This window comes from Salvia hispanica, chromosome 6 (assembly GCF_029641045.1).
Source record: "Salvia hispanica isolate PSC_SH4W2 chromosome 6, Shi_PSC_v1, whole genome shotgun sequence".
NCBI classification, from domain to species: domain Eukaryota; kingdom Viridiplantae; phylum Streptophyta; class Magnoliopsida; order Lamiales; family Lamiaceae; genus Salvia; species Salvia hispanica.
In genome coordinates this window covers 15126882-15151248 of record NC_142697.1, presented here as the reverse complement: position 1 = coordinate 15151248, position 24367 = coordinate 15126882, and the positions used below count along the sequence as shown (strand labels likewise).

The 24367-nt window shown below is 38.7% G+C and overlaps 3 protein-coding genes across 4 annotated transcripts; 1 reads left to right on the top strand and 2 right to left on the bottom strand.

Annotated features, from left to right (window-relative positions):
* The first annotated feature begins 3979 nt into the window (after window positions 1–3979).
* On the top strand, window positions 3980–11922 carry LOC148923268 (uncharacterized). Of its 2 annotated transcripts, XM_089061116.1 has the most exons (12): window positions 3980–4378; window positions 4491–4648; window positions 4728–4823; window positions 5005–5216; window positions 5969–6162; window positions 6342–6447; window positions 7336–7655; window positions 8089–8499; window positions 9186–9267; window positions 9372–9446; window positions 9546–10937; window positions 11409–11922. In XM_089061116.1, exons 2-12 carry the CDS (start codon window positions 4581–4583, stop codon window positions 11549–11551), a joined length of 3099 nt encoding a protein of 1032 aa, XP_088917242.1. In that variant the 5' UTR covers window positions 3980–4378; window positions 4491–4580; the 3' UTR covers window positions 11552–11922. The 2 variants fall into 2 exon arrangements, with proteins under 2 accessions (XP_088917242.1, XP_088917241.1); XM_089061115.1 differs by having other exon boundaries at window positions 3980–4648.
* Window positions 11923–13400: 1478 nt separating this feature from the next.
* On the bottom strand, window positions 13401–14604 carry LOC148923267 (uncharacterized). Its single transcript, XM_089061117.1, has 6 exons — window positions 14491–14604; window positions 14342–14404; window positions 14218–14265; window positions 14074–14127; window positions 13921–13978; window positions 13401–13770 (listed from the first exon to the last, which is right to left on the bottom strand). Exons 1-6 carry the CDS (start codon window positions 14572–14574, stop codon window positions 13727–13729), a joined length of 351 nt encoding a protein of 116 aa, XP_088917243.1. The 5' UTR covers window positions 14575–14604; the 3' UTR covers window positions 13401–13726.
* Window positions 14605–17754: 3150 nt separating this feature from the next.
* On the bottom strand, window positions 17755–22373 carry LOC125205359 (mechanosensitive ion channel protein 1, mitochondrial-like). The gene is made up of 6 exons (XM_089061118.1): window positions 21291–22373; window positions 20940–21207; window positions 20496–20616; window positions 19821–19928; window positions 18947–19168; window positions 17755–17894 (listed from the first exon to the last, which is right to left on the bottom strand). Exons 1-6 carry the CDS (start codon window positions 22030–22032, stop codon window positions 17796–17798), a joined length of 1560 nt encoding a protein of 519 aa, XP_088917244.1. The 5' UTR covers window positions 22033–22373; the 3' UTR covers window positions 17755–17795.
* Window positions 22374–24367: the final 1994 nt, after the last annotated feature.

The following is a 24367-nucleotide window of genomic DNA, read 5'->3' as shown; positions in this document are numbered from 1 at the left end:
TCATTTTCTTGACATCATTATCAAAGATACATTTATTCATTATTTAGAGGATTATGAACGCCATATTATTAAAATTTACCTAAATGTCTAAATCAATGACTGAGTTGCTAAATTTCAATTTATCACGTATCATTTCAAAGAATTTTACCGAATACTGATAGTGGGATTTCACACAGAATAACACTTACTCATGTTTTTTTCTTTGTAAACAGGCTCATGTATCTGTGGATTGAAAATTTATGCAAAGAGCTTCATAGATTAATTTGATGGCTCATTTATGCCGTCACAGGCACAACAGCCTTAGTAAAACAACTCACGCCCAATGAGGAATACCAGTCCAGAGCCAACATCGCCACTGAAACTGGCGCGTGATGTTACTCCAAACACAGCGCGTGAATAAATCTCCATATTTCGGTGCTCTGTAATGGCGTTTCATTAGAGCATCCCCAGTCGGTGCGGACTTCCCATAGTCTTCCCGATGGACTTCGCAAAAACACCTCCAACCACATCATAAGGACTTCCCTGCACAGTGGTGGACATTCCATAGTCTTCCCGCGCGGACTTCTTGCAATAAAAAATTTCACAAATTCACCAAATTAAACAATTTACGAAATTAAGAAACGATATACGGTATTAAAATTTCGGCACGATGAAGAGTGGTCGAAGAGTAAGCGAGATGTGTTTGAAATAAAATCTCCCGATCCAGAGAATCCACTAGACACCTGGTCTAGGAACTCAGAGAATCTTGGGTAACCTGTCGTTGGGCACACAATCACTTCCTTCGCCCTTCAAAACCCTCAACCCGCTATAGCTAAAAAGATTAGTACAGGGAAGCAGGGATCGAATCCACAGAGACAGGTGTGTAAGAAAACATGTTCAAAGACCTGGAAGCTATTTTTGGCTGCTGTCACGCAATTTTTGGGGTTGAGCTTTAATTCCTAGACTGGATAAATGAAATATTCTACTCTAACAGCTAGATCTAGGCATGGACATGCATAATGACTAAAAGTAATTGAAAAGACTACTTGACTGGGTAAACGACTTCCTGAGCTAGCCTAGACAGACGAAAAGCAAAACGTGGGGACCATTTCCCAAAACGGCATAGTATGACTGAAAAAAGCTGCAAATTAACTAACCTAAGGACTAACTAGCAGCGACATCATCTTCTCTAATTTTTATCACGAAACAACCGGTGAAAAACAGAGCAAATAAAGATCGAAACAGGGCTGACGAAATTATACCGATGGACACAAAGAACGACTAAAACTAACACAGATCCATGACTACTAGACGAGGCAAGCAAGTAAATAGAATTCAAAACATCATAACCATGCAAATGCGAACAGATCTATACGTCGGATGCTTTATCCACTCCGGATCCAAGCCATCCACAACAATCAAACACCATTTCCATCTCCGATCTTCACAGATTCAACTAGATTCAACCGATCAACCACAATCTCCAAGCAATTCAAACTCCAAACTCAAATCAACCAACAATATCCACCAAGGCAAACAAATAAAAGGACAATATCATAACCTAAACCAAAATAGAAATATCCATAGCAAAATGCGAAGTGTCTAGCGAAACAATAACAAAGCATAACCGAGCTTCAAACAACGAAGACTCGGGGAAATATGGAATGTAAAGCGAAAAACAGTAAGGATTGTATCTTCGCCTCCGTAGAGACGGTGTTACACCACAACTAGATCCAAAAGTGCACTCCCCAGAATGATTCCCCCCGAGTGTGTGTAGAGAAAAGTGGAAAAACTAAGCTAAGAGCCGAAAATGAAAAGAGAGATGTCTTCATGTTGATCGCATGCTCTTATTTATAGTGGATAGAGCTTCTAGACTGTTCCTGCGATTTCCATTTTGCCCTCCAATCGGATGCTCCTCAGTCTAGTATCTCTTCCTTCTTTCGCTCACTTTTCCCGCCAGCTTCTTCCTCCAGGCAATCTTCGTCTTCTTTCTGGGGCTGGCGATTTCTCTACACACCTTGCTTATAAAACCTTGTCAGACCCAGGAAATCACCAAATTTATCCCTATAACCAATGCATGAAATTAGCCTTATAAAAAACTACCCCAAGCTTCGACAAATGCGCCCCCATCTCATTCCCCGTCATCAGTCTTGTCCTCCCCGTCCTCCCCGTCGCCGGTGGTGCTATCAACATCGGGTAGGGGTGGCAGCCTCAGATTTCTCCTCATTGTGTCGATCCCATCCTTCAACATCCGTTTGTACATGGGATCTGTCGCTGCATGCCACTTCTCCGTTGTTTCGATCATGAACTGCGTCATCTGCAGTTCGACGAGATTGCTCAGCTGGGGAGATGCGAAGGAGCTTCCGAGTGGACCTCTTGCGAGGCACTGGAACTTCCCCTAGCCATCCGCGTCGCGGCCTTTTGCCCAATCGGGCGACGGCGGTGGGAAGACGATTGAGGTGTTGGGAACTCTGTCTCGGCTTCAAGGAGTTCGTGGGAACCGGCACTGCTGCTGTACTCGCCAGAGGCGTTGATCTTCGGCCACCCAGCTTCAACACCCGCCATAAACTTGGGGGAATTCTCCACATCAAGATAAACATCCCAATATTTGAACTCCCCGAACCCCTTCTCACTGTCGGGAAACTGCTGGTGAGACAGAAGCTTCACATCTTCGGAGGTCATGCCGCTGGTTGCTAACCGAAGGTTCTTTTGGTAGAGGCCGACAAATCAGCTGAGTTGCTTCCTCAGCCGCTCCCACTGTTTCCGGCACTGCTCTGCATCGTGAGCCTTCCCGTTGGCCGGTTTTCATTCGAGGAAGCTTTGGCTAATGCGGTACCACATTCTGTCGATGACCTAGTTGGCCGAGACGTATGGATCCTCGACTACACTGATCCATGCCTTTGCCAGCGCGACGCACTCCTCAATCTTCCAGACGGTCCTCTTTCTCCTGCCGCCTACCTCCTTCGCCCCACTATCGGTCGCCGCACGCGAGGTAGTGGCCTTGCTCTTCATCGGCCTCCGAGTCCTCGCCGGTGGCGCTGCTGGCTGCGTGGCTGGCGAATTCCGCGGAGAGATCCCCAAATCATCAAAAGAGAACAACTCGGAGTCCGGTAACTGAGTCTCCAGGGTAGTACGAGTCTCCAGCGAAGTACGAACGGGAGAATCACTGCACAATAAATCCATATAGGGACGATAGACATTGTCCCCGTGTGGTTGAGGGACACCCTGCCTGCTCCCTCCCGCAACGACAGTGGTTCCCGGTTGCAGTTGGGCCATCATCCCCCCCTCCCCTGGTTGCATTTGGGGCATCATCCCCGGCGTTTGTTGCATTTGGGGCATCATCCCCGACATCTGTTGCATTTGGGGCATCTGTTACATCTGGGGCATCTGGGGCGTCATCATCCCGGGCATATTGTAGTACCCGGGCATCATCCCGGGCATATTGTAATACCCGGGCATCATCCCCCCATCTGGGGTTGCTGCATCATCCCCCCATTTGGGGTTGCTGCATCATCATCGACATTCCGGGCATTATCGCGGATATCAGTGCACTTCCGTTGGCATTTCCCCCAAATCAAGATGGAATACACGGCGAGGGAATATTCTGCGTTTGTGACTCGCTCGTGACGTGGGAATCACTATCGCAATGCGACATATTTCATCAGAAGAAATGAATATAGAGAGAGATAGAAACTTGTTAACACAAGTGGTGCGAATGAAATGAAGTTTAACGGGCCGTATATATAGAGTTTGATTTTTTTTAAAAATTAAAATTATCAGACGTTCGCCCGCCTTTGCCACAGATGTCGCTCAATCGTCGCGGAACTCCCGTGTCCGCATGGGACGTCCGTCCGCCTCGCTTCCTCGCCCAATGGCGGACGTCTACCGCAGACGTCGGGCACGCCGGTCCGACACTCGGCGGACGGCCACCGCTGATGATGCTCTTATATCTCAGCGTTATTTTCTCAAATTTCAAATTTATGAGTCTCTACCATTCCCCTTTTACAAACACCAAATATATACGCGCGCGAGTACGATTAGTACATAGATACAAATATATATACGTATGCCCTCTATATGTGCGTGATGTATCTTTCTGCGAAGAGATGGTTGATCGGAATATACTAGGATTTTAAACCCTAACTTTATTTTTTTCAAGTTTCATTTCTATATCTCGATCCATGTTCAGCCAGGCAGATTCTGGCTGGATTAGGCGGTAGAGGAAGAGAAGGCTGCAACATTTCTCGAGGGATTTGGAGTTTTTAGTATATCGGGATTGGGGGCAAACGTGTGGTTAATTTCTGTTCTTTAGCATTGGATTTTGGTGGGATTAGGGCATGGATTCAGATTGAGCTGGATCAATCAACTGAATTTTAGCTTGAATGTTAGATTGACTTGGGTACGTGTTGAATAAGCTCAATGAATTGTGAGAGTTAGAGTTTAGGAAGATTTAAATTGGTGTGTTTGACTTGAGTTATTTGTTCTGTTTGGTGTATGCATGGTTAAATCAGTTTGCTGCAAGGTTAGAGAAATTTGTACGGTTTAGAGTGTGGTGTTTGCTTTTAAGAGAAGTTGGATTAGATTTCATTGGGAGCTGCAGAATGAGCTCACAAGATGAGGATAGAAGGTCCTTGGACAAGGATCCTGAAACTCATGACGATGTTTCTACGTAATCTTTTGTCAATCAACTTTGTTTATCTTTCCGCAATTGATATTTAGATGAAGAAAAGTGTTTTTGGTGATTTTAGGAAACCAAAAATATCATATTCAAGAGAGTTTCTACTGTCGATCAGCAATTCAGATATCTGCAAGAAGTCACCGAGCGGGTTTGATGAATCACTGCGGTAAATGATGCTCGATTGATCATGTTATACAAGATGCCTTAAAAGGAAGTTATTATGATAGCAGTCATGTCGTGTTGCTTTTGTTGCTTAAAAGTGTATTGAGTTGCTTGCTCGGCATCTTTGATATACTTAGAAGTGTCTTGAAATTTTTCAGTATGCTCACCTGTTGGTTTTTCGACAGTATATGGGGAGAAGAACTGCTGAGACTACCCGATCGAACAAGCATACCTGGGAGGTTGCCATACCAAGGTTTCAGAAGAAATGAGTATTCCTCATCACCTCCTACTCGGGGGGATACTAGTACCTACTCTAGAGGCATTTATGGGAAATGGGATAGTCGTTCTTCTGTTCGGAGTGATCGAGACAGCGATTCTCAGTCTGACAAGGACTCAGGTTATCATTAACATTTATCTGTAGGCTTGACGCATGTATGTTATTTTGATCAGTGAAAACCAAATTCATTGTTAGCTGATTCAGTTCATCTCATTTTTACTCATATTAACAACTTCTTTATAGCTTGTCTTTGTGTAAAATGATCTGCTGCTCTTACCTTTGAATGGCAATTACGTCTAAGATTTATTAATGACGAGTCAAGTCTGCTGCCTTAAATGATCCAAAAAACTAAATATAGATTAACAAGTACTTCTGACGGAGGCTGAATTTTGTCGTACTATTATTCAAAGAAGGCAGCACTAATGAGCTAATGTGTAATCACTCAAACTTAAGTTTGTATGTTGAATGTACCTGTGGAATGGAATCACCCTAGTCTCGTTACTTTTCTAGAATTTCTAGTTTTCTACCATTATTCTCAAAGTTTTGCTGATTTTTTTTTATCTCGGTCCCTGCAGAGAAAACACTAATCTATTTTTTTTATATTCTCTCTGTTCTTTATGTTATGCTTAGTACTCATTTGGGAAAAACTGTGTTTTGTTGATTAAGATGTACTACTACTTACCAAGTTTCTGGATAGTGCTTGGATTGCTTTAGAATATATTGTGAATAAAGTCTTCTGAAATCCCTGATGCTTCTACTATTTTTTTGTCTTATTAACATTTTATAACATTTTTCTATATTATGTCTTTGCTTGCCCTTGTATCATTTTCTCCCTCACAACCATATGACTTGATTTTCAATCTCTCCTGCAGATTCTGGGAAACGTTTTGGAAATCATTCTCGACATTCTTGGCAGACTCCTGAGCATGATGGGCTTCTTGGGAGTGGTTCATTTCCAAGACCATCTGGATATGCTGCTGGGATCTCTGCTGCTAAGGTGCGGCCAAATGAGCAAACTCAACTAAGCAGAAGCGTTGAGCCCTATCATCCTCCTCGCCCTTACAAGGTCAACCAAACAATGTAGATCGTAATGAAGTTCTGTCAGCTTTTATCATTTCCAGCATTTTATTTTCCCCAATTCATGTTTTCATCTTATCTTTTTATTTGAAACATAGTACTCAATCCACGTGCAACAATATGAAATATATGGTTCACTGAAATACTTCATTATGCAACTATATTCAGGCAGTACCCCATTCAAGAAAGGATACTGACGCCTTCAATGATGAGACTTTTGGCTCAATCGAGTCTACCAATGATGATAGAGCAGAGCAGGAGAGAAGGCGAAGAGGTATTCATCTTCAGCATTCTCATTGGAGGTTTTTTTTGGTTCCTAGTTCCTATATTAGTTATTCCGAACTCTTTGTTCCTTATTGTTGCTATACCTTTAGGGTGTGTTTGTTACATGAGATTAAGCCAAGTTTAGCTTATTAATCTGATCTGACCTAACTATCGATCTGGGGTACCCTTGTACATAATCTCAGCCCGCCACGGCCTGGAAAAAAGTCACTGTTACTCTTTGTTTAACAATCTCAATTGTGAGCCGCTATAGTATTATCTCATTGCTAAAGTGTAGAGAGAGGGGTTAAGGGGGAGTGGTAGGGGAAGGAGAAGGAGAAGGTAGGCTATGCCCGCTGGCCGCTATGAAGGAATTGAGTCGGCAAGGAGAAAAGGGAGATGGTTTGGAGTGTAGGCAACACAGGTGCCGCTTAACCCTAGCGCGATTCCGAGGCGGCGGATGTGCGAACTGTGATGGTTTTGTCCGACTCATTGCTTTCTGGTACAGACAGGCTACCCTGAAGCAATGGGAGCCAATAGGCCAATCGGATATTTCGGCATTCGGCGGCAACTACTGGTCCCAGTCCTTGGTGGCATTCGCATGGTGGCAGAAATGCATACCAGTGAGCAGCAGCAGTTTGCATGGCGTTTTCAAGCGGTTTTACATCTTTCCGAGTCGGCAGCAGCAGGGGTAGTGTAGGAATGACATAAATGTAATTTTACATCTTAATATATGAAATAATCTAGGCTACCAAACACCTCACTTTTTATAAATCTTATCTGCCAAACAACAAAGGTTTTTTATCTTGATTTAATCTTATCTACCAAACAACATAGTTTTTTATCTCGTTTTTATCTTAGCATTGATACTAAACAATCCCTTAATGTAATTTCTTATCAGCCTCTTTTGAGATGATGAGAAAGGAACAGCATAAGGCTCTGCAAGAGAAACAAAATTCTAATTCGAGGAATAGCAAAGTCGGTGATGTCTTAAGCCTTTGTGAAGGCTTGGTAGATAGCAAAGAGGAAAAGGAACTTTTTGCCAGGAATTATGAATTAGAAATTTCTGCTGTAACTCCTGCCGTAAGCAATGACTCAGAAAAATCATCTTTATCTTCACAAGCTCCTGCATCAAGACCGCTTGTTCCACCAGGATTTAAAACCAATCCCCTTGAAAAAAGCTCTGGCTTGAAGTCGTTGATTCATCCTTCACTGTCAGAGGTACACAACTTCCATTTTTATCTTTATTTTTATTTTATTGTTTATTGGGTGGAATGTATTTGGTTGGAGATGCTTGTATGCTTTTTTATCTACCAGCAACAGACTTGCATCAACCTATGCCATTTTCTGATTTTAAAGGTTCTCAACCACACCTTGTGGCAAACTGTTTTTCAAACAGTAGACACAATATCGTTGTTCGTAAGTCATACACTACACATTGTGATCTTTTTGCTTTGATTCAGAAAGTATACCGCCCCTCCCCCTATGCATGGAGGGTCTTGGCATCTTATCTGTCTCAGTTCTATTGCTGATGAATTCATTGTTCTTGAAATCTCATATTACATAATAGTCAATTGCTACATCAGGATCCCTTTGCAAAGATACTATCAAGTTTCAATAGTTCAAATTATTCAGATATTTTATATTTTTACAGGTGTCGAGGTCTGTAACAACAGAGAGCAGTACGGTTGCTGACCCCAACCTCATTCAAAATGCAAATCATGGTATAGAGAGTCGTCTCTCTGAAGAAATAAGTGTATTTGGCAGACAGCCCGCAGAGAAGATACAGCACACAATCCTATTTAATAAGGGGGAGCATGTTAATGCACATGTTGGTTTAGACGGGCCCAAGCAAGCTGTCTTAGAAAATCAATTATTCCGCAATTTTAGTCCCTTGCAGATTCATGGAACACCGGATGATCCCAATTTTACCAAACTCAATGACGATGGACTGGAGGATGAAACTGTTCGTGATTCTAGCATAAGTCACTCAACATTAATTTTAGAAAAGATTTTTGGTAGCACTTCATCTGCAAAAAGCAATGGCCATTCCAATTCAGTTGAGGTAATTTATGTTTTAGACAAATTCATGTTCTATGACTGCTGCTCCAAGCCCTTGCTCTATGTTATTGTGCTTCTGCGTTGATGATGTGCAAGCTGCTTACTCAATCTTTCCTGTATACATTATTCATGTCTTGAAAACAGTTCTTATAACTTGATTAAAGAATATATGGGACTTGATAAATAGCTAATTTTAACTGATAAAGACAGGCTCTGGGGTATTCCAAAATGCAAAATGACATGATTTGCCTCTTATAGAGATATTTTCTTAATATGGTATTCCATATATTGACTGTTAGTATTAATCATATCAACCTATTTGGGATCCACTAGGGATTACTGATTTTAGGTGCAAGTATCCAAATAAAATATGCCACTCTAAGGATGACCATAATTAGGGATATTATGAAAGATAGCAAGTGAATTAAGGGACGTACTTTGTGCATGGAATCCCTCTGCTGTAAACCTCAATACGATGTTCGCCACAGGCTCAGTTGAGACTATCTTGTTCTAGAAGCTGCATTTTTGTTCTAGAGACTATTTCTGTGGTTTTTTATTATCTGGTCAATGACGAGGGTATTGTGATTTTTTGGCTGCTGTTACTTCCATTTCGTTAAGCCTTTCCACAACCTTTTCCTTCTGGTGAATTGTATTGATTGATGCTGTCTCATCAATTTTTTTCTTATATAGCTTCACAATATTAAACCTGATGATACATGGAGCCCAAAGGCTGCCCACTCGTCAAAGTTTGCTCAGTGGTTTTCTGAGGAAGGTAACAACATGTGCTAATTGCTATATACATTGAATGGTAGCAGAAGTGCTCAGTTTGGCTTTTTTGTGTGGCTGTGGATCTAATATCTCAAGCACATATTACAGAAGCCAAGGCTGCTGCTGATGTCTCATCTGCAGGGCAAAACGATTTACTGTCATTAATAGTCGGCAGTGATAAAGGCAAGTACTAACATTATGCTTCAGGAGCAGCTAAGACCTGTACTTGATTTCTCCTTTTAGTCCATAAGAAATCTAACATGGTGAAGCTTGACATTCCAGCTGCAGCTAATGGGATATCTGATCAAGCATGCAGTAACAACAAAGTGGATGCTGTTCCAGCTGTTCTTACATGTGAAGACCTCGAACAATCTATCTTGTCAAAATATGGTCCAATGAACACACAGCCACACTTGAAAAGCTTTACCACTGCCGAAGGAGATATTGCACAATCAAGCGGACAGGCTGATAATCACACATCTCTACACCTGCTCTCAATGTTGCAAAAGAGTTCAGATCAGATTAATACAGTTGTAAATCCCAGTAATATCAATTTGGCCGACAAACAAGTAGATTCTCAGGAAAATGATAGGACCACAGTGGTGACTGAGCCTAAAGAGGAAGGCAATGGTAATCTGGGGAAGACACTCACTCTGGAAGCTCTCTTTGGAACTGCTTTCATGAAGGAGCTTGAGTCAGTTGGAGCCCCTGTTTCTGTCCAAAGAGGCTCAACTGGCTCTGCTCGAGTTGATGCCCCAGGGCCTCATGCATTTCCTTTTCCAGTCAAAGACAATGATATTTCTTCTTCAACAGTTGAACATACCGGGCTTCAGAGACCAATTCATGATTATAATGTCTCTTCAAACCATAGACAGATTGCAAAATTGAATGGGGCTGATAATTGGCTTGGCATCGGTGATTCGTCAATTGGAATTTCTTCACCGAAGCGTCAAACTGAATCACCAAACAAACGTGGTGGATTTGAAAGGAATGCTGGATATCAACTGCCTAAAGAAGAAAACTTGATTTCTGCAGATGATACTCGTGATCCCAGGTTGCTTCAAATGATGCCAGTTGGTAATTCAATTAACAGTGTAAACAGTTCTTCAACTACGCCTATCAACATAGCAGAGAAATTGGCAGTTTTAGGTGGTATTATTAAAGACAAGCATAGCATGGGAGTTTCAGAAGGCACACCCTTTCCACATGGCTCGCATGAACAAAGGGGACCTGATATTTCTTATTCAAATCTCCAGTTGCAGCAGCAATCATCACAACATTTTCAGCCTCCACATAATACCCAACCTAGGCCATTGTATCATCACTTGGAATCACATCCTGCTCACATGAGCTCACACCTGAAGTTCATGAGTCCAGATCGAACTTTTGGTCACGATTCTCCAGTCAATCATCAACCCTCTTCACCTATGATTCGGCCGTCTTTCCATCACAACCCCAACGTTAGGGTTTCTGGATTTGATGTTCCTCCTCCACAACACCCAATGTTGCATCAGATGCAAATGACAGGCAACCATCCTCAGTTTGGGAGGAGTGGTCCAGTCCCCCATCATGGCAACCATCCAACTGGTTTTGTCCAGGAAATGAATCAAATGCAAGGTCTCCCTTTTGGGTCCCGCTTACCAAATATTGGCGGTAGTGGAGTGCCAATGCCAGGTAGAAATTGTTTTGTTTTCTGTTGGTTGAATGAGCTAGTAGTAGTTACAGATACCATATATCTGCGGGCCCCACTTCGTGGTATATGAAGTAATCTCAGAAATTAGTTGTTTTATATCTGCTTTTTTTAGACAGTCATTCTGCATCATTATCCTAAGAAGAGCAATTTATTTTTCAATATTTAATTATTATTATTATTATTATTATTTTAACATTACTGAGCTGCGAGAAAGTTGGACAGGCTTGGTTGTTCTCAGAATATACCTCTCTTTAAGATTCCAATTCTTAAAACAGAGTTCTTATTAGGTGATTTTTAAGTTGAAGAATTAAGTGATGTTTGCTTGTTATTGCATGTAGTTTTGCTGTATACTATTTTTTATGAATGCATTATGCATCTAATAATTAACTTTGTGATCTAATATGAGGGATTTTTTGAGTCGCGTGGTTGTGATTGAATTATTAATTGTGTAGGTGGGACCCCTCCCGATGCGTTCCAGAGGCTAATAAACATGGAGCTCCGAGCAAATCCGAAGCAGATTCACCCTTTTGGCCCTCCTGGTCACAACCAAGGAATATACAGCCATGAGCTAGACCAGGAGTCGAGATACCGATAGTAAGTTGCAATTACACTTGGAAGTTAGAAGAAAATGCGATCTCGTCTCTGTGATAAGATCAAGCATATCTCATTGACTTGTTCTGTGGAATATAGAGTTTAGCTTCACTGTGATTTCAGGCCCTCAATCAGATTATGGTAGAACCATGTAAAAGGGTTGTTTCCTGACTTGGCTGTGATCTCTGGTTTAGTTTCCTTAGCATGTGACAGTGTATGCTAATGCTGTTGAAATTAGGCCATGTTCAAAAGGGTAGAGACTTCCCAGGTTGCTCAATATCAGTGTATTTACAAATCTCTCCTCCATACTTTTATCAAAGCAGCGGCCTAAAAGGGTATGTATCTCTTCACCCTGCCCTTGAGCGGATTTACATACTCACTTTCTCCCAGCATCTTATATATATTAAAATTGTGTTCAACTGAAAATTTCTTTTTAAATAAAGAAAGAAATTCGCGGTATATAATTTTTCTTGACTTGATCAGTATATAATTAACTCTGATTAATGAAGCTTAAAAAATTAAAGACCATAGCTATGGAATAATCAATCATTAACTAAAAAATGAAAATTCCATACACGCTAAAAATGAAAATTCCAGCGGGCCTTTGTGTGCGCACGCAAGCACGTGACCTGTCGTCACCTCAAGAGTGAAGATAGCTACATTCCAAATCCGCACTCATTTAGTTATGTACATCATGCTATTCACTCCTGAGGTTGGTTCCATCAATAACAAGGAGACTTGGTGCTCGCATATAGTCAAATATAGCATGTCCGTGCCTTCCAAAACCCTATGGGGACGTCGTGGATAACATTGTTAAAGACTTAAGACGAGAGCAACTTCCTCTGCAGTAATCCAGAAAACTAATGACTATATTCCAGTAAATAGTCAATGCAGCAATCCTTCAGATGGTGCTAGGATAGGGAGATATCAATGTTTTGCTAAGAAGCAATGCAAACACATTTAGGCTTAAATTTGGCAATGAAGGTATGATATCCAACACAAGAACCGATCAAATGAGAGAAGCAATAGAAGCAGACCTCATTGTCTAGTAACTTTCTCTTTTACTACTTGGCTATTGACGTCATCACTGTCGGATGATGCAAAATCATACTCATCTGGAAGAACAATATATAATAGAAGATCAGTACTCATTTTGATTGCCATGTGGGAATTTTTGACTTTCATTTTCTGGTTATCTATTGTCATAGCGTTGCAACGATTTCTGATGGGCATAACTACTTTGGATGGAAAGTCAAAGTTCAGTTAGTTTTAATTTCCCGCCAGAATAACTGATGCAGCTTGGAAATGTTCTTTTCCCTTATTTCCATCCATTCTTCTTCACTATAACCTGAAACAATGTCTTAGTCTCACTACCCTCGAAAAGGGGATACAAGCCTCATTTCCTGCTGACGCCGACATGGGCCAAACGATCCGGCTCATGCTTGGGGACCAGAGGATCAACTGCCAGGGGCAGAGCCTGCGCTGGAGCGGATACAATCAGCGAGATGGCTGAGCAGCACCTTCTTGACGAGCGCTGAGCTGGTGAAGCATTCCTGCTCGACCACTGTATCTTCGATGCAGATGAGTGTCACTGCTAGCGGCAACGGTTGAGATTTTATGTTTGTAGTTAGGTCCCTATTTATGTTTCTTTTATTGAATTTTACCCCACTTAAAGTTTGTTATGTTTTGTGTGAAACATAGGAGTACATTTTTTACAATAAATTATTGCATTGCACAATTTGCACTAGTCTTAATAATTGCATAAAAAAATAAATAGAAATACAATTGAACATCATGTTTGCCAACTAGTAACGATAAAAATACGATAACTTAGAGTTGAAGCGTAGATAACATGCACAAGACCAGCTGACTGCATATTTGGTTTATCTGCGAAAATTGATCACTACTAATACACAAGCACAATGTAAAGCAAAGATAACTAAGTCTACAACACGGTAAAAAGGTCGAGAATAGTAAGATTACATGATTTTCGTTTCCAAATTGATAGCCTGAAAATATGTGAAATCTCAAACTTATCTACAACAGGAATAAGCTGGAAGATCTCTCAGTGGCTGCATGCACTAAAACATCCTCTTGGCATGTCTTTTATTCAGGCGAAACTTCAATATCAACAACACAGGCAATGTCGGACAATTTCCCCAGGATTGATATGAGATTCTTATCCGTTGTGAGTCGCATCTTCCTCTTGGGCAGCATTTCCATCTACGTGCAGATAGCGTTAACTACTGTGTGTGTGATGCACGGTGGGAGAAAAGACAATTTTGTCGGCTTTCCTCATCGAAAAACCAAATAGTGGAACTAACTTAAGAATCTATGCATCTTAGTAAAATCTTGGCATGATATGCATAATACCTTCCCCTTCAGATGGCCCACAAGGAGACTTGCGGTAGCCTGTTTGCTGATGAGTTGGCTGAAACAATTCAAATGAAGAAAGATAAATACTGTGAATCAGAGAAGTGCAAGATAATATGGAAAATATATGTACTTCCTCTTGTAACTAACTACCTGTAGCTTGGGCCGGAGAGCCTCCAGCGGTCCTTTAGGCTTCTGGCCCCCTTGCTGTGGGGATAAAATAAAAACGTGGATGTTTATGATCTATCATTATAAGCTTCTTGTTTGCCAAAAGGATGCAAATATAAAAGTGAGTACCTTTCCCAAAGCCCAATCAGCAGAGTCAAAATAGGCACGTTCATGATCCTGACATTTGATAAAATTCCTATCAAAACAGTTATTCTCAAAATCTACATATGGCATGAAAGAAGAATGGTGTTACCTTAGAAATCAATGGTTGCTTCTTGGGCATTAACCCACCATACTTACTCTTTACAGATTCCTCCTGCGAGGTAATAAAATGTTTGTTTGAATGTATATAAACATACATTAACAACTTTATGTAATGTAGAAAATGGGTGTGAGCACAACTTCCTGCTGTGGCGATGGCATGCCCTTCCCACCATCGTCCATAACAACTTCTGTTCGCTCTTTGTTTTCTTCAGCACCTGACATATTCTCCAATCACCAGTTCACAAGAACAACCTATAGAAAAAGAGACAGTCAAAGCATGTAAAAAGACTAAAAAAAGCTTCAGCTATTCCTCAACTATAAATTAAAGGATCTGAAGGAGTATTAGTTTTCCGTTCTTATATTGGCAAAATCCATTGAACAAGTCTAATAAGTAGCAAATATTTAGCCATAAATCGATTTCACCATAACTAACAACTCTCCATACATCAGAGTTCATAACAAAAGCCATTAATGCACCGTTAGTCCGTTCTTACTATTCATTTAGCAACCTATCATTTTGATGTAACTCAATAATTGGAAAGTATTAACAAATCTCAGCAACATAATTACTTAATCCAGGAAACAAATTCGCACAAACGAAATCCACAACAATTCAACTATTACTGAATGATCCAAAGTGACTAAGTCGTATATTAGCTCAATAACAACATGAAATGTGAAATGTGGAACTTCAAACAACATACATTTATGAGAAATGCATACGATGAATTCACTAACAATCATTCATTGCAACAGATATCCGATCACCTGAATTGTATCTCAGAATGAATCGCACAAATCCTATGCGTCGAACAAACACGCATAGTGAAAACATAGAACAACGAAATACGAAGAAACAATCACAATCAATCTAAACCGAAGACACATACAAAATAAGGAATTCACATAAAAATTTAATCACGCACAGAGAGAGAAAGGCACCTTGGAGGAATAGGAATTCGATTTGTGTTACAGAATGGTAGAAGCTAGCACCCGTTTCAGAGAAAATAAGAATGAATCATCAGGGGCTCAAATACATCCATGCCCTTTGAGTCAAAAATTATTTTCACCCAAACGAGTTTTTTAGAATATTAATTTTTTCCATATATTATATGTTGATTATAAAATTAATCTACAACTAAACAACATGTATTTATTATGATAATACATCCACGTCGTATTTGGAATAAAACTAGTAGTATATCTTTGCCTAATACAACTATAGGGGAGCACTAGGGTGCCCCCTTATTTAGAGTCACAACGTACATCCAATCTAGTGCTGCCATGTGGCACAAAACATGCAATATTTTAAACACAAAAATGCAATCTAGTTGTATATGCATTTCCGCAGATTGCATTTTAGTTGTAGGTAAATTGCATTTTATAGTGTTGAGTTTTGCATTTTCACATAAATTGCATTTTATATCGTTAAGTTTTGCATTTTCACATATATAAATGCAATCCGTCTATATATAAAATGCAAATTAAACAGTCAATATCTAAAATGCAAAACTCAACAATAAAAAATGCAATCAGCATATAACTAAAATGCAATTTGCCGAAATTCATTTATAGCTTCTAGAAATATATATGGCATTTTAGTGTTTACAATATTGCATTTTTTGTGCCACATGGCAGCACCACATTGGATGTATGTTGTAACTTTAAAATTAGTTGTTATACAAGTACATCCCTACAACTATATAGATATGTCCATAGCAAGTCCTCTCTCCTTCCCCTAATAATTGTCCACTTTGGTTCCGGCACCAGTTTTACGAAATGTAAAGAAAAATGGGCTGAAAAAGTTAATGAAATATGGTTCCATTTTTATATACTCCCTCCATCCACAAAAAATAGGGCACATTTACCATTTTTTGCCATCCACAAAAAATATAGCATATTCATTTATGGAAAGTTTTCAACAAATAATAACCCTACACATCATTCCACTAACACTACTTCCCACTTACTTTTTCTCTTTCTCTCTTACTTTTTTTTCCTTCTCTCTTACTTTACCAATTCTACATTAAAATCCGTGTCATACACCAATTACCCTATTTTTTGTGGACGGAGGGAGTATTAGTTTTATTATATAATGTGAGTAGAATGAGTTAGTGGAATATGAGGCCTACTACCACTTAATGGTAAAAAGTGAAAGTAGACAATTAATAGGGGAGGGAGAAAGCAGTACTCTCTCTGTCTCATATTACTCGTATTTTTTCTATACTAGTGTTAGCACACGCGCTATGCGCGACACATAATATTTTTGTTTAATTAATTAGAAATTTTGAATAAATTAAATAAATTAAAAATAACATCATTACATAAGATTAAAAAATAAAATAAATATAGTACTATATAAAATAAAATATTAAATCATTATAGATATAAAATTAAATAAATTTTAAATTAAATAACATGAAAATATTTGTTAATTATGAAACTTATCGTGACAACATACATACTTCAATACTAAAATACTATCAATATTAAATTGATATAAAATATTAAATATGTACAATACTAAAACAAATGTTAAATATGTACTAAAATACTATAAAATACTATCAATATTAAATACTATTAAATACTATCAGTATAATGAGGACAATAACATCGTCATAAAAAGATAAAATGATGTACAAAACAAATAAAACATAAACATTAGAACAATAAAACAATAGTTTGTAAGACATAAAAAAACTTATATGTGAACAATCTTAATTGTACAATAATAAGAATAACAAAATAATGAAAAGAAAATAAATAAGGTGTCTAAGGAAGGGGAAGCACTAAGAGCCCGTAAAAAAGAAGATGCTAATGGAATTTTTGCAAATAAAGAGCTCAACCATAGTTATATCAACAACTTTGTGGAGTACCTGAAAGATGGGGTTTAAGAGAATTAGTAAGTTCTAATGGGAGTATTTGCTACATGTGTTGTGTGTTATTATTATGTGTCTTTTGCTAACAGTATGTATTATTGAAGATGATGAATCTTATGATGCATGAGTTGTTTTTATATTTCTTTTGCTACTCTAAGTTACTGGCTTTCAGTTCTAAGGTTCGTAGCTATTTGTGTTCGCTTTGTATGGTTGTATTTTATGAAGATGAAAAATTCTAATACCAATTGCTTTATCCATGTACATCTTCTCTGTTTTCCAGATCCCTAGAGGCCAATCAACTACATATTTTATACTTTAATTTCCTGAAGCTCGCACATTCTCAATCTGAAGTTCTGAACTACCAAAAGGTGTGACAAAAGGAACATGGAATATTACAGTAACATTCAAAGAAGGTGACATCTCGCTTTTAGATAAAGATGAGATTCTACAGAGAATTCAAAATCCAGCAACTTCCATTACCTGATTTGTGTGGTAGTATCTTGTACATTCACCATGTAACTGCTAACCTCGAAACAAAATACTTCAACCCCATCTAGCATATCAACCGATAATGTCTTCACGAGTACTGCCTAGCGTAGCACCATGTTGTTTGATGATCCTGACAGCCTCAAGCAGGATATCCTGCTCTGATTCTTTGTCCTGCAGCATTATAGTGCACAATAAGCAGTTGTTGCAAAAAACAGAAACATAGCAGATGTGCCAAAATTGGGCTATTATTTGGAACTCATTTCATATATATACTAAGGGTTGCGCTAGCGTGCTAACTAATTTACAGTAATAACTAATAACTTTCAATTTAGTGTGTTAAAATCATCAACACAAAGACATAATTATATCAATACAACATGTAAATTTAAGATGTCAACACAAAGACATAAGTTTATCAACACAAGAAGATTGATAAATTTATGTCTCTTAACATACAAAATTGATACTCGCTCCGTCCCAATATATATGAAACGTTTGCTTTTCGGCACGAGATTTTGGGTAGTGTTGTTTTGTGAGTTAAAGAAGAGAGAGTAAAATAAGAGGGAAGAAAAAGTAGAGATAAAGTTATTTCTATTTTAGGAAACGTTTCATTTCTAATGGGACAGAGGGAGTATTAGTTATTAGTTATTACTGTAACTTAGTTAGTATTTGATCACAATAAGCATTATTGTAGCAAAAAACAGAAACATAGCAGATGTTCCAAAATTGGGCTATTATTAGGAACTCATTTCATATATATACTAATACTACAACAATAAGAAGACTTTCTCATTATTAGTATACATGTATTCTAGTGCTAAAGTGACCTAAAAGGCATGAGTCAAGTGTTATGAAGATATATTTTCAATGAATGTTTGAAACTCATGACTCAGAGACCAGTGCAAGGAAAATGATGAATCAGTAAAGAAACTCAAATTCCACTTAGTTAATCATCTTGAATTTCACAGGTCTAACAATTCACCAGAATACCCTTTATGTAAAAACATGGATGCTCATAACTTGTGGTAGACTAGCCTAAGTGTTGACTTAAATAGCAAGCCAAAGGTTTCAAGTATGCTCAACAAACGAATTCTTTTGTCTGATTGGAAATATGGGTCTCTGAAGAACGATTCATTTTATTACGCATATTTAGTCAACTTGTAACAAGATACAGATCAAGTCGAACTTTCAAACTTAGAAAGTTAGACTGAAAAAAGACTTACCACTTGTTTAAGATTGCATCCAAACGTGAGCACTGCATATGATCCCTCAATTTGAGACAGAAAACAGTAAGGGGCCTCCTTGCCCAGAAACACATTTGAGTGAGATCTGAGCATGGACTTTATATTTTCTGATATTGAGGAAATCTTGTCTATGTCATCAATTTGCAGGGGAATTCGTCTGACCATGGCGCGAGATTTGGCTCGTGACTTATTGACAATTACCTGTAATTGGCAGAAAACATTATTTGTCACCCTTTCAGCCTTCCTTCATGTCTATCTTTAGTAACTATGAGTCTGATATGTCTTCCAATAATTTCTTAAGTAATAAGGTAATCAGACTGTCTTATTTGTTTGACAGAACTTGAGAACTGATTTAGGTGATATGAGATTTTACGGGTGCAACTGCAAGAGATTAGAGATGGAATGCTGGAGCATAAAAAATGTGTAATACTTGTAACAATTTACCAGATATAGCTTATAGTCCCTTTGTCTCAAATATTTGATCAGTACTATGTTGCAGTGTCCCAAGTATGCCTTTTACAGTCACCAACAAATATGCCTTTAAAGTCACCAACAAATATGCCTTTAAAGTCTTGACAATTAAACACTCTACGTTACCGTAAGTTCCTAACTTCATCACTATAAGAAGTTTAGTTCGGTAACTAATTTCCCAGCTTAATCCTTAATATACATAAAGGGTCAAATTGGAGGTAAATATTTGGAACAGAGGGCGTAACTGGTTGCCAGACAAGAACGAATTTGCAAGTGGCTGCTAATAGGATATAAAATAAAATCATCGCATAAAGATGCCTGCAGCAGAAAACAAGCAGGTTCCAAAATACTACACAGGCAAAGAATGAGATTGATGCTATACCTGGCTGGAAAACAGAGAATTTGGGACGACAACAGGAAACTTCTCAGCAGTCAGCAATAATGTAGTTGTAAGGCCCATTTCTACTACTTGTCCTTGTACAGATCCAGCCTGCAGCAAGAATAGTAAGGAAAGAGAATATAACAATTTATCAAAATCCGAGAGCATATGCAAAACTATCAGAAGCATGTTTCTCTAGAAAGCTACATTATATACCCAGTTTACAGAAATCCATATTGGTTCAGGTTGAACATTCAAAGTTTCTTATCAATCCTTTTCTGGGAATCAAAGAGCGCACATTGTAAATAATTTGTTTTCAAATAAAAGACATTAGCTAGGAAGCTCAAAAACAAAATCAACAAAGACTACATTAATAATGGAAGAACAATGCCTGCTGACATGTTACTATTTCTTGGCCCTGATCAACAGAGGGACCATGAGCCAATGGATCCATGCTATGTAAATTACTAAATGCAGCAAACTAATTACTATCAAAATCTAATTGGAAACCTGAAATACCAGCACTAAAATGACATATATAAAATATTAAAATACAAATAGTAGCTAGTTCAGCGATGGAAATATGGGGCATATGATGGATATGAAAACTACAAATTGTCAAGCATTACAATAGGGTCACAAATGTATGAAAACGACAGCCAGAGGCCAGAGCCATACTTTTATCATATCAACATCTGATAATGGTTGCGACAGCTGTATAGAAATACCACTTAGGACATTCCCAAGTATAACTTTGGCAGCAAAAGCAGCGGCAACTCCTGTATGAAGAGAAAAAACACTGGTCAGGACATGATGCTGAACCAAAGTATGCCAATACATACCAGATCCACAAAACAGAGAGGATGTTATTTCGCAGCATTTTTTCAATGATATGGCAGAATAAGATACAAATTTCACTTGGAGTACATAAAAGTGTCTGTGATATTGATAGCATAATAAACTGTAGAAGATACCGAATTACGAAGTGGTACATATTAATGGATGTATCAAAGTTATTACTTGTTTCTAAACTATTCCACAAATTGTTTCTGGGAGTAGCAGTAACAATTACTATATCACATTTGGAAGGATTTCATTACAGAAGAAATCATTTCCAGGCACACCACAGTCAGAACAGATTGCATTGCCACACCACATGCTTCAGCTAAAGCCATTGACCCAACAACAAAGAGTCCTATGGTTGAGATTTTGTACATAGTCAGTAACTGATCTCTCCGGACACCTTCTAAGCCCTTAACAACCAAAGCTCGGGCAATCACACTAGTTTTCCACCGATGAAGAAACCAGACAACAGATATAACAAGAGCGCCTTTCCAAGCCTGTGTTGCATATTGTGAGGCAATAGTAGTCGGTGCAACCATTCCCCCCTCTGCACAAAGTAAAAAAATGGATTAAGTTTTTCCTACAAACTCAAAAGAACTTCACATAAAAAACAGTAAAGTAATGGCAGACTAACACTGTCGAAAGCCATGAACGCTACAAAATATCGGACTGGAGCCTCCAACGCACCCCAGAAGCTTTCCTCGTAAGGAACGGGCCCGAACAAAGAACCCTTTGATAGCAAAGCACCAGGTCCTTCCACAGAATACTTATGGAACCGCCTAAATAGCCTAGGCAACAAAGACCATGCCAACATCGTTCCTGCCAAAGTACCACTGACTGGCACAATCACATCTCTAAGATAGGAATGAGCATCAAGCAACTCCTGAACATGATGAGCTGCTTCATCAGAAGCCTCTTTCGCCTTTTTTCCTGCATACTTTGCAGCCTCAACCGCAGATTCCCACGCTTCTTTAACTTTAGGAGTCCAATTTTCCCCACCAACGCTAACATCACCCACAGTACCTGTAGCATCTACCGGAGTGACACCTTTACCATCACTAGCTGATGAGAAGAAACGTTGATTGAGCAAAGGGGTTTTTCCAGCAAACGGAAGACTGCCGCGATAAGTCGAATTTCTCAGAAACCTATTCGAAATACGCACATCAGAATAAAACCCCCTAGAATATTGAGAAAAGTTCGAAGATCTGAAACCCGACACCCCGAGACCATTTTGATCAAATCTCTGCAGAGTATCCGACTCTCCAGTGGCATAGCATTTGCTCAAATATGCAGCAGAAAGTCGTACGTGAAATTGACAAGTGGATTTAACAGAATGTAAATGCTTCAATCGTGAAATCCTCATCGCGGCCATTTCACAAACAGTTTATGTACGCTGCACAATTTCTCCTATTTTACTGATATGGATTCCAAATATCAGAGGCCAAATCTGATCGAAAAGAAAGGAGGAAATAAGTAGAGAATAGTTGAGAAACAACAAAAGTATGTCTTCACGGGATAATTATGCAGGAATCTCAAAAATATATGTAGTCAGATGAAGTAAACGTGTACATATAGTGCCTAATTTTGAGCACTGCGTCAACTACATGGGCTGAAGCAAATCCGAAGAGAGGGAGGGAAAGATAGAGCTACTGTTCCGTCATGTTGGCAAGTACTAAGACAGAAAAATTGAAGACCATGAAATTTGTTTTTTAAACAAGTAGTATAAAAATTATATAAAAAAGATAAAAAAATATCCCTTGCCGGAGCTTGATGATCCGGGGGTGACCTAGATTCCTGGTCGAGCGAATGCATTGTGTTTGATCCTTCGTCTTTAATGATCATATTGTGCATCGTAATGCACGGGAAAATGGTGTGTTCACGATGTCAGCAAGTGATTTCTACAACTAACTTTGACCTGAAGCTTTGACGATTATGAAACGAGCTTGTAGAACACCGAATGCTCTTTCAAAATCTTTCAAACATACCCTTGCTTATGCACAAAAAAAAATCACGTTTAGGGTCTTGTGGGCTCTATGTGTCCTCTCAACTAGGGTAATACAATTGGCAAGATAGTAACACATGTCATAGCAAGTTCTTGGTTACGATAGGTGTAATGACAATCTCAAACTTGCGCGCATCCTGTTAAGCCCTTTTGTTAGGGATCCATATTTGAATCGAAAGAAATTTGGATTTAGATAAGTGTAGGATTGATTACATTAGTACTCCATCCGTTCCACGATAGTTGAGTCATTTCATTTTCTGCACTAGTTTTAGAAAAACTGATAATAAATAGCTTAAGTGAATAATGAGTAAAGTAAGAGAGAGAATAATGTAGAGAAGAGTCTTATTTAAGTTATTCTCTCTCTTACTTTACTCTTTCTCTTCTTTAGCTATTTATTACCATTTTAACAAAACGAGTGCAGAAAATGAAATGACTCAACTACCGTGGAACGGAGGGAGTATGATTTTTTTTTCATTGTGAATGGTGTATTTGAGTGTATGAAGTGTTGTAGGATAAAAAAAATGTTAAAATAAAAAAAATATGGCTAATTAGGAATAAATCTCCGATTAACAAATATATTTTGAACAATGTGTTGAATTTTGAATTAAAACAACTTGGAGTTATTGTTCTTCTCGATTAAGTATTTCCATATCCAATAGAAAAATGCCTGAATCAACCAATGTATAGTAGTAGTAACTAGTAATACATTATACATGACAAAACAAACAAAACCAATTTTTTTTTAAATTCAAAAGTAGATAACTAAAAAAGTGTTCACATTTTATTAGGATAGACCTAAAAAGTAGTTAAAAAACATGTAACTAAGCTCTTACTTGAGGAAGAAACGTTTTTCACAGACTTGTGTTCACAATCACAGTACAGATTTGTGACGAAATCATACCATTTGAAGTCATGATGATGATAATTAACTGGCTGAGCCCGAGAATCGAAGATTTTGGCTTGTTACCTCACAACTGCTCGTTTTCAAGCCTATTGCAGAGCCTAGCTTGAGCTCCTATCACTCTTGACTTGAATTTGCTTATACCCTAAGCCTATAAAAATTAGTCACAGAAGAACTCTTCACGAGGGGCAAAACATATACACTATGCGCATCAATATTTACTAGTGCATACAAAACTAACACCTTAATACACCCAACCCCATCGCGGGTTTGTCAGGGAAATAATCCTCCACAAGGCACACGACTGTGGCTTATCTATCACGGTGAATGTATCTCCTTGACTGAGGTTGATTGACCACCTCCAACTCCACAAATCAGTTCATTGCAACTAGGGATGTCAATCTAGCCCGAAACTCACGGGTCGATCCGAGTTACCCGGTAAAATCATAAGGTTAGGGCCGGAAAATCGCAACTCATATTCAGAAGCGGGCTACACAGGCTAACCCGTTCGGGTCGGCGGGTTATACGGGCTGGCCCGGGTTGATTGCGGGTTAGCCCACGGGTTGAGCATTTAATATAAAAATATAATTAAATTTTTGGATTATATACTTATATGAAGTATATTTGGATTAAATTTTTGCGGGTTAGCCCAAATGTAGTACTACTACTATTTCTTTCATAGCTTTACAACAGGTGGTGTACTATCAGGTGGTTGTCATCGTCCCAGAACTTAAATTATAAGCATCATAAAAATGGCTGTGGTTCAGGAAACTAAGGACCCAAGAACTATGTTCCTATAATATC

Bases quoted from the DNA above. Each gene is read 5' to 3' on its own strand.
- LOC148923268 (XM_089061116.1), top strand. From the start codon at position 4,581: ATGAGCTCACAAGATGAGGATAGAAGGTCCTTGGACAAGGATCCTGAA. The intron at 7,656-8,088 runs GTACACAACTTC...ATATTTTTACAG, and splicing joins TTCATCCTTCACTGTCAGAG to GTGTCGAGGTCTGTAACAAC. The intron at 8,500-9,185 runs GTAATTTATGTT...TTTCTTATATAG, and splicing joins GCCATTCCAATTCAGTTGAG to CTTCACAATATTAAACCTGA.
- LOC148923267 (XM_089061117.1), bottom strand. From the start codon at position 14,574: ATGTCAGGTGCTGAAGAAAACAAAGAGCGAACAGAAGTTGTTATGGAC. The intron at 14,405-14,490 runs GTTGTGCTCACA...ATTACCTCGCAG, and splicing joins TGCCATCGCCACAGCAGGAA to GAGGAATCTGTAAAGAGTAA. The intron at 13,979-14,073 runs GTAGTTAGTTAC...GAATTGTTTCAG, and splicing joins CTCTCCGGCCCAAGCTACAG to CCAACTCATCAGCAAACAGG.
- LOC125205359 (XM_089061118.1), bottom strand. From the start codon at position 22,032: ATGGCCGCGATGAGGATTTCACGATTGAAGCATTTACATTCTGTTAAA. The intron at 20,617-20,939 runs GTGCCTGGAAAT...TGTCCTGACCAG, and splicing joins CAATCTGTTCTGACTGTGGT to TGTTTTTTCTCTTCATACAG. The intron at 19,169-19,820 runs GTATAGCATCAA...TGCCAATTACAG, and splicing joins ATTCTCTGTTTTCCAGCCAG to GTAATTGTCAATAAGTCACG.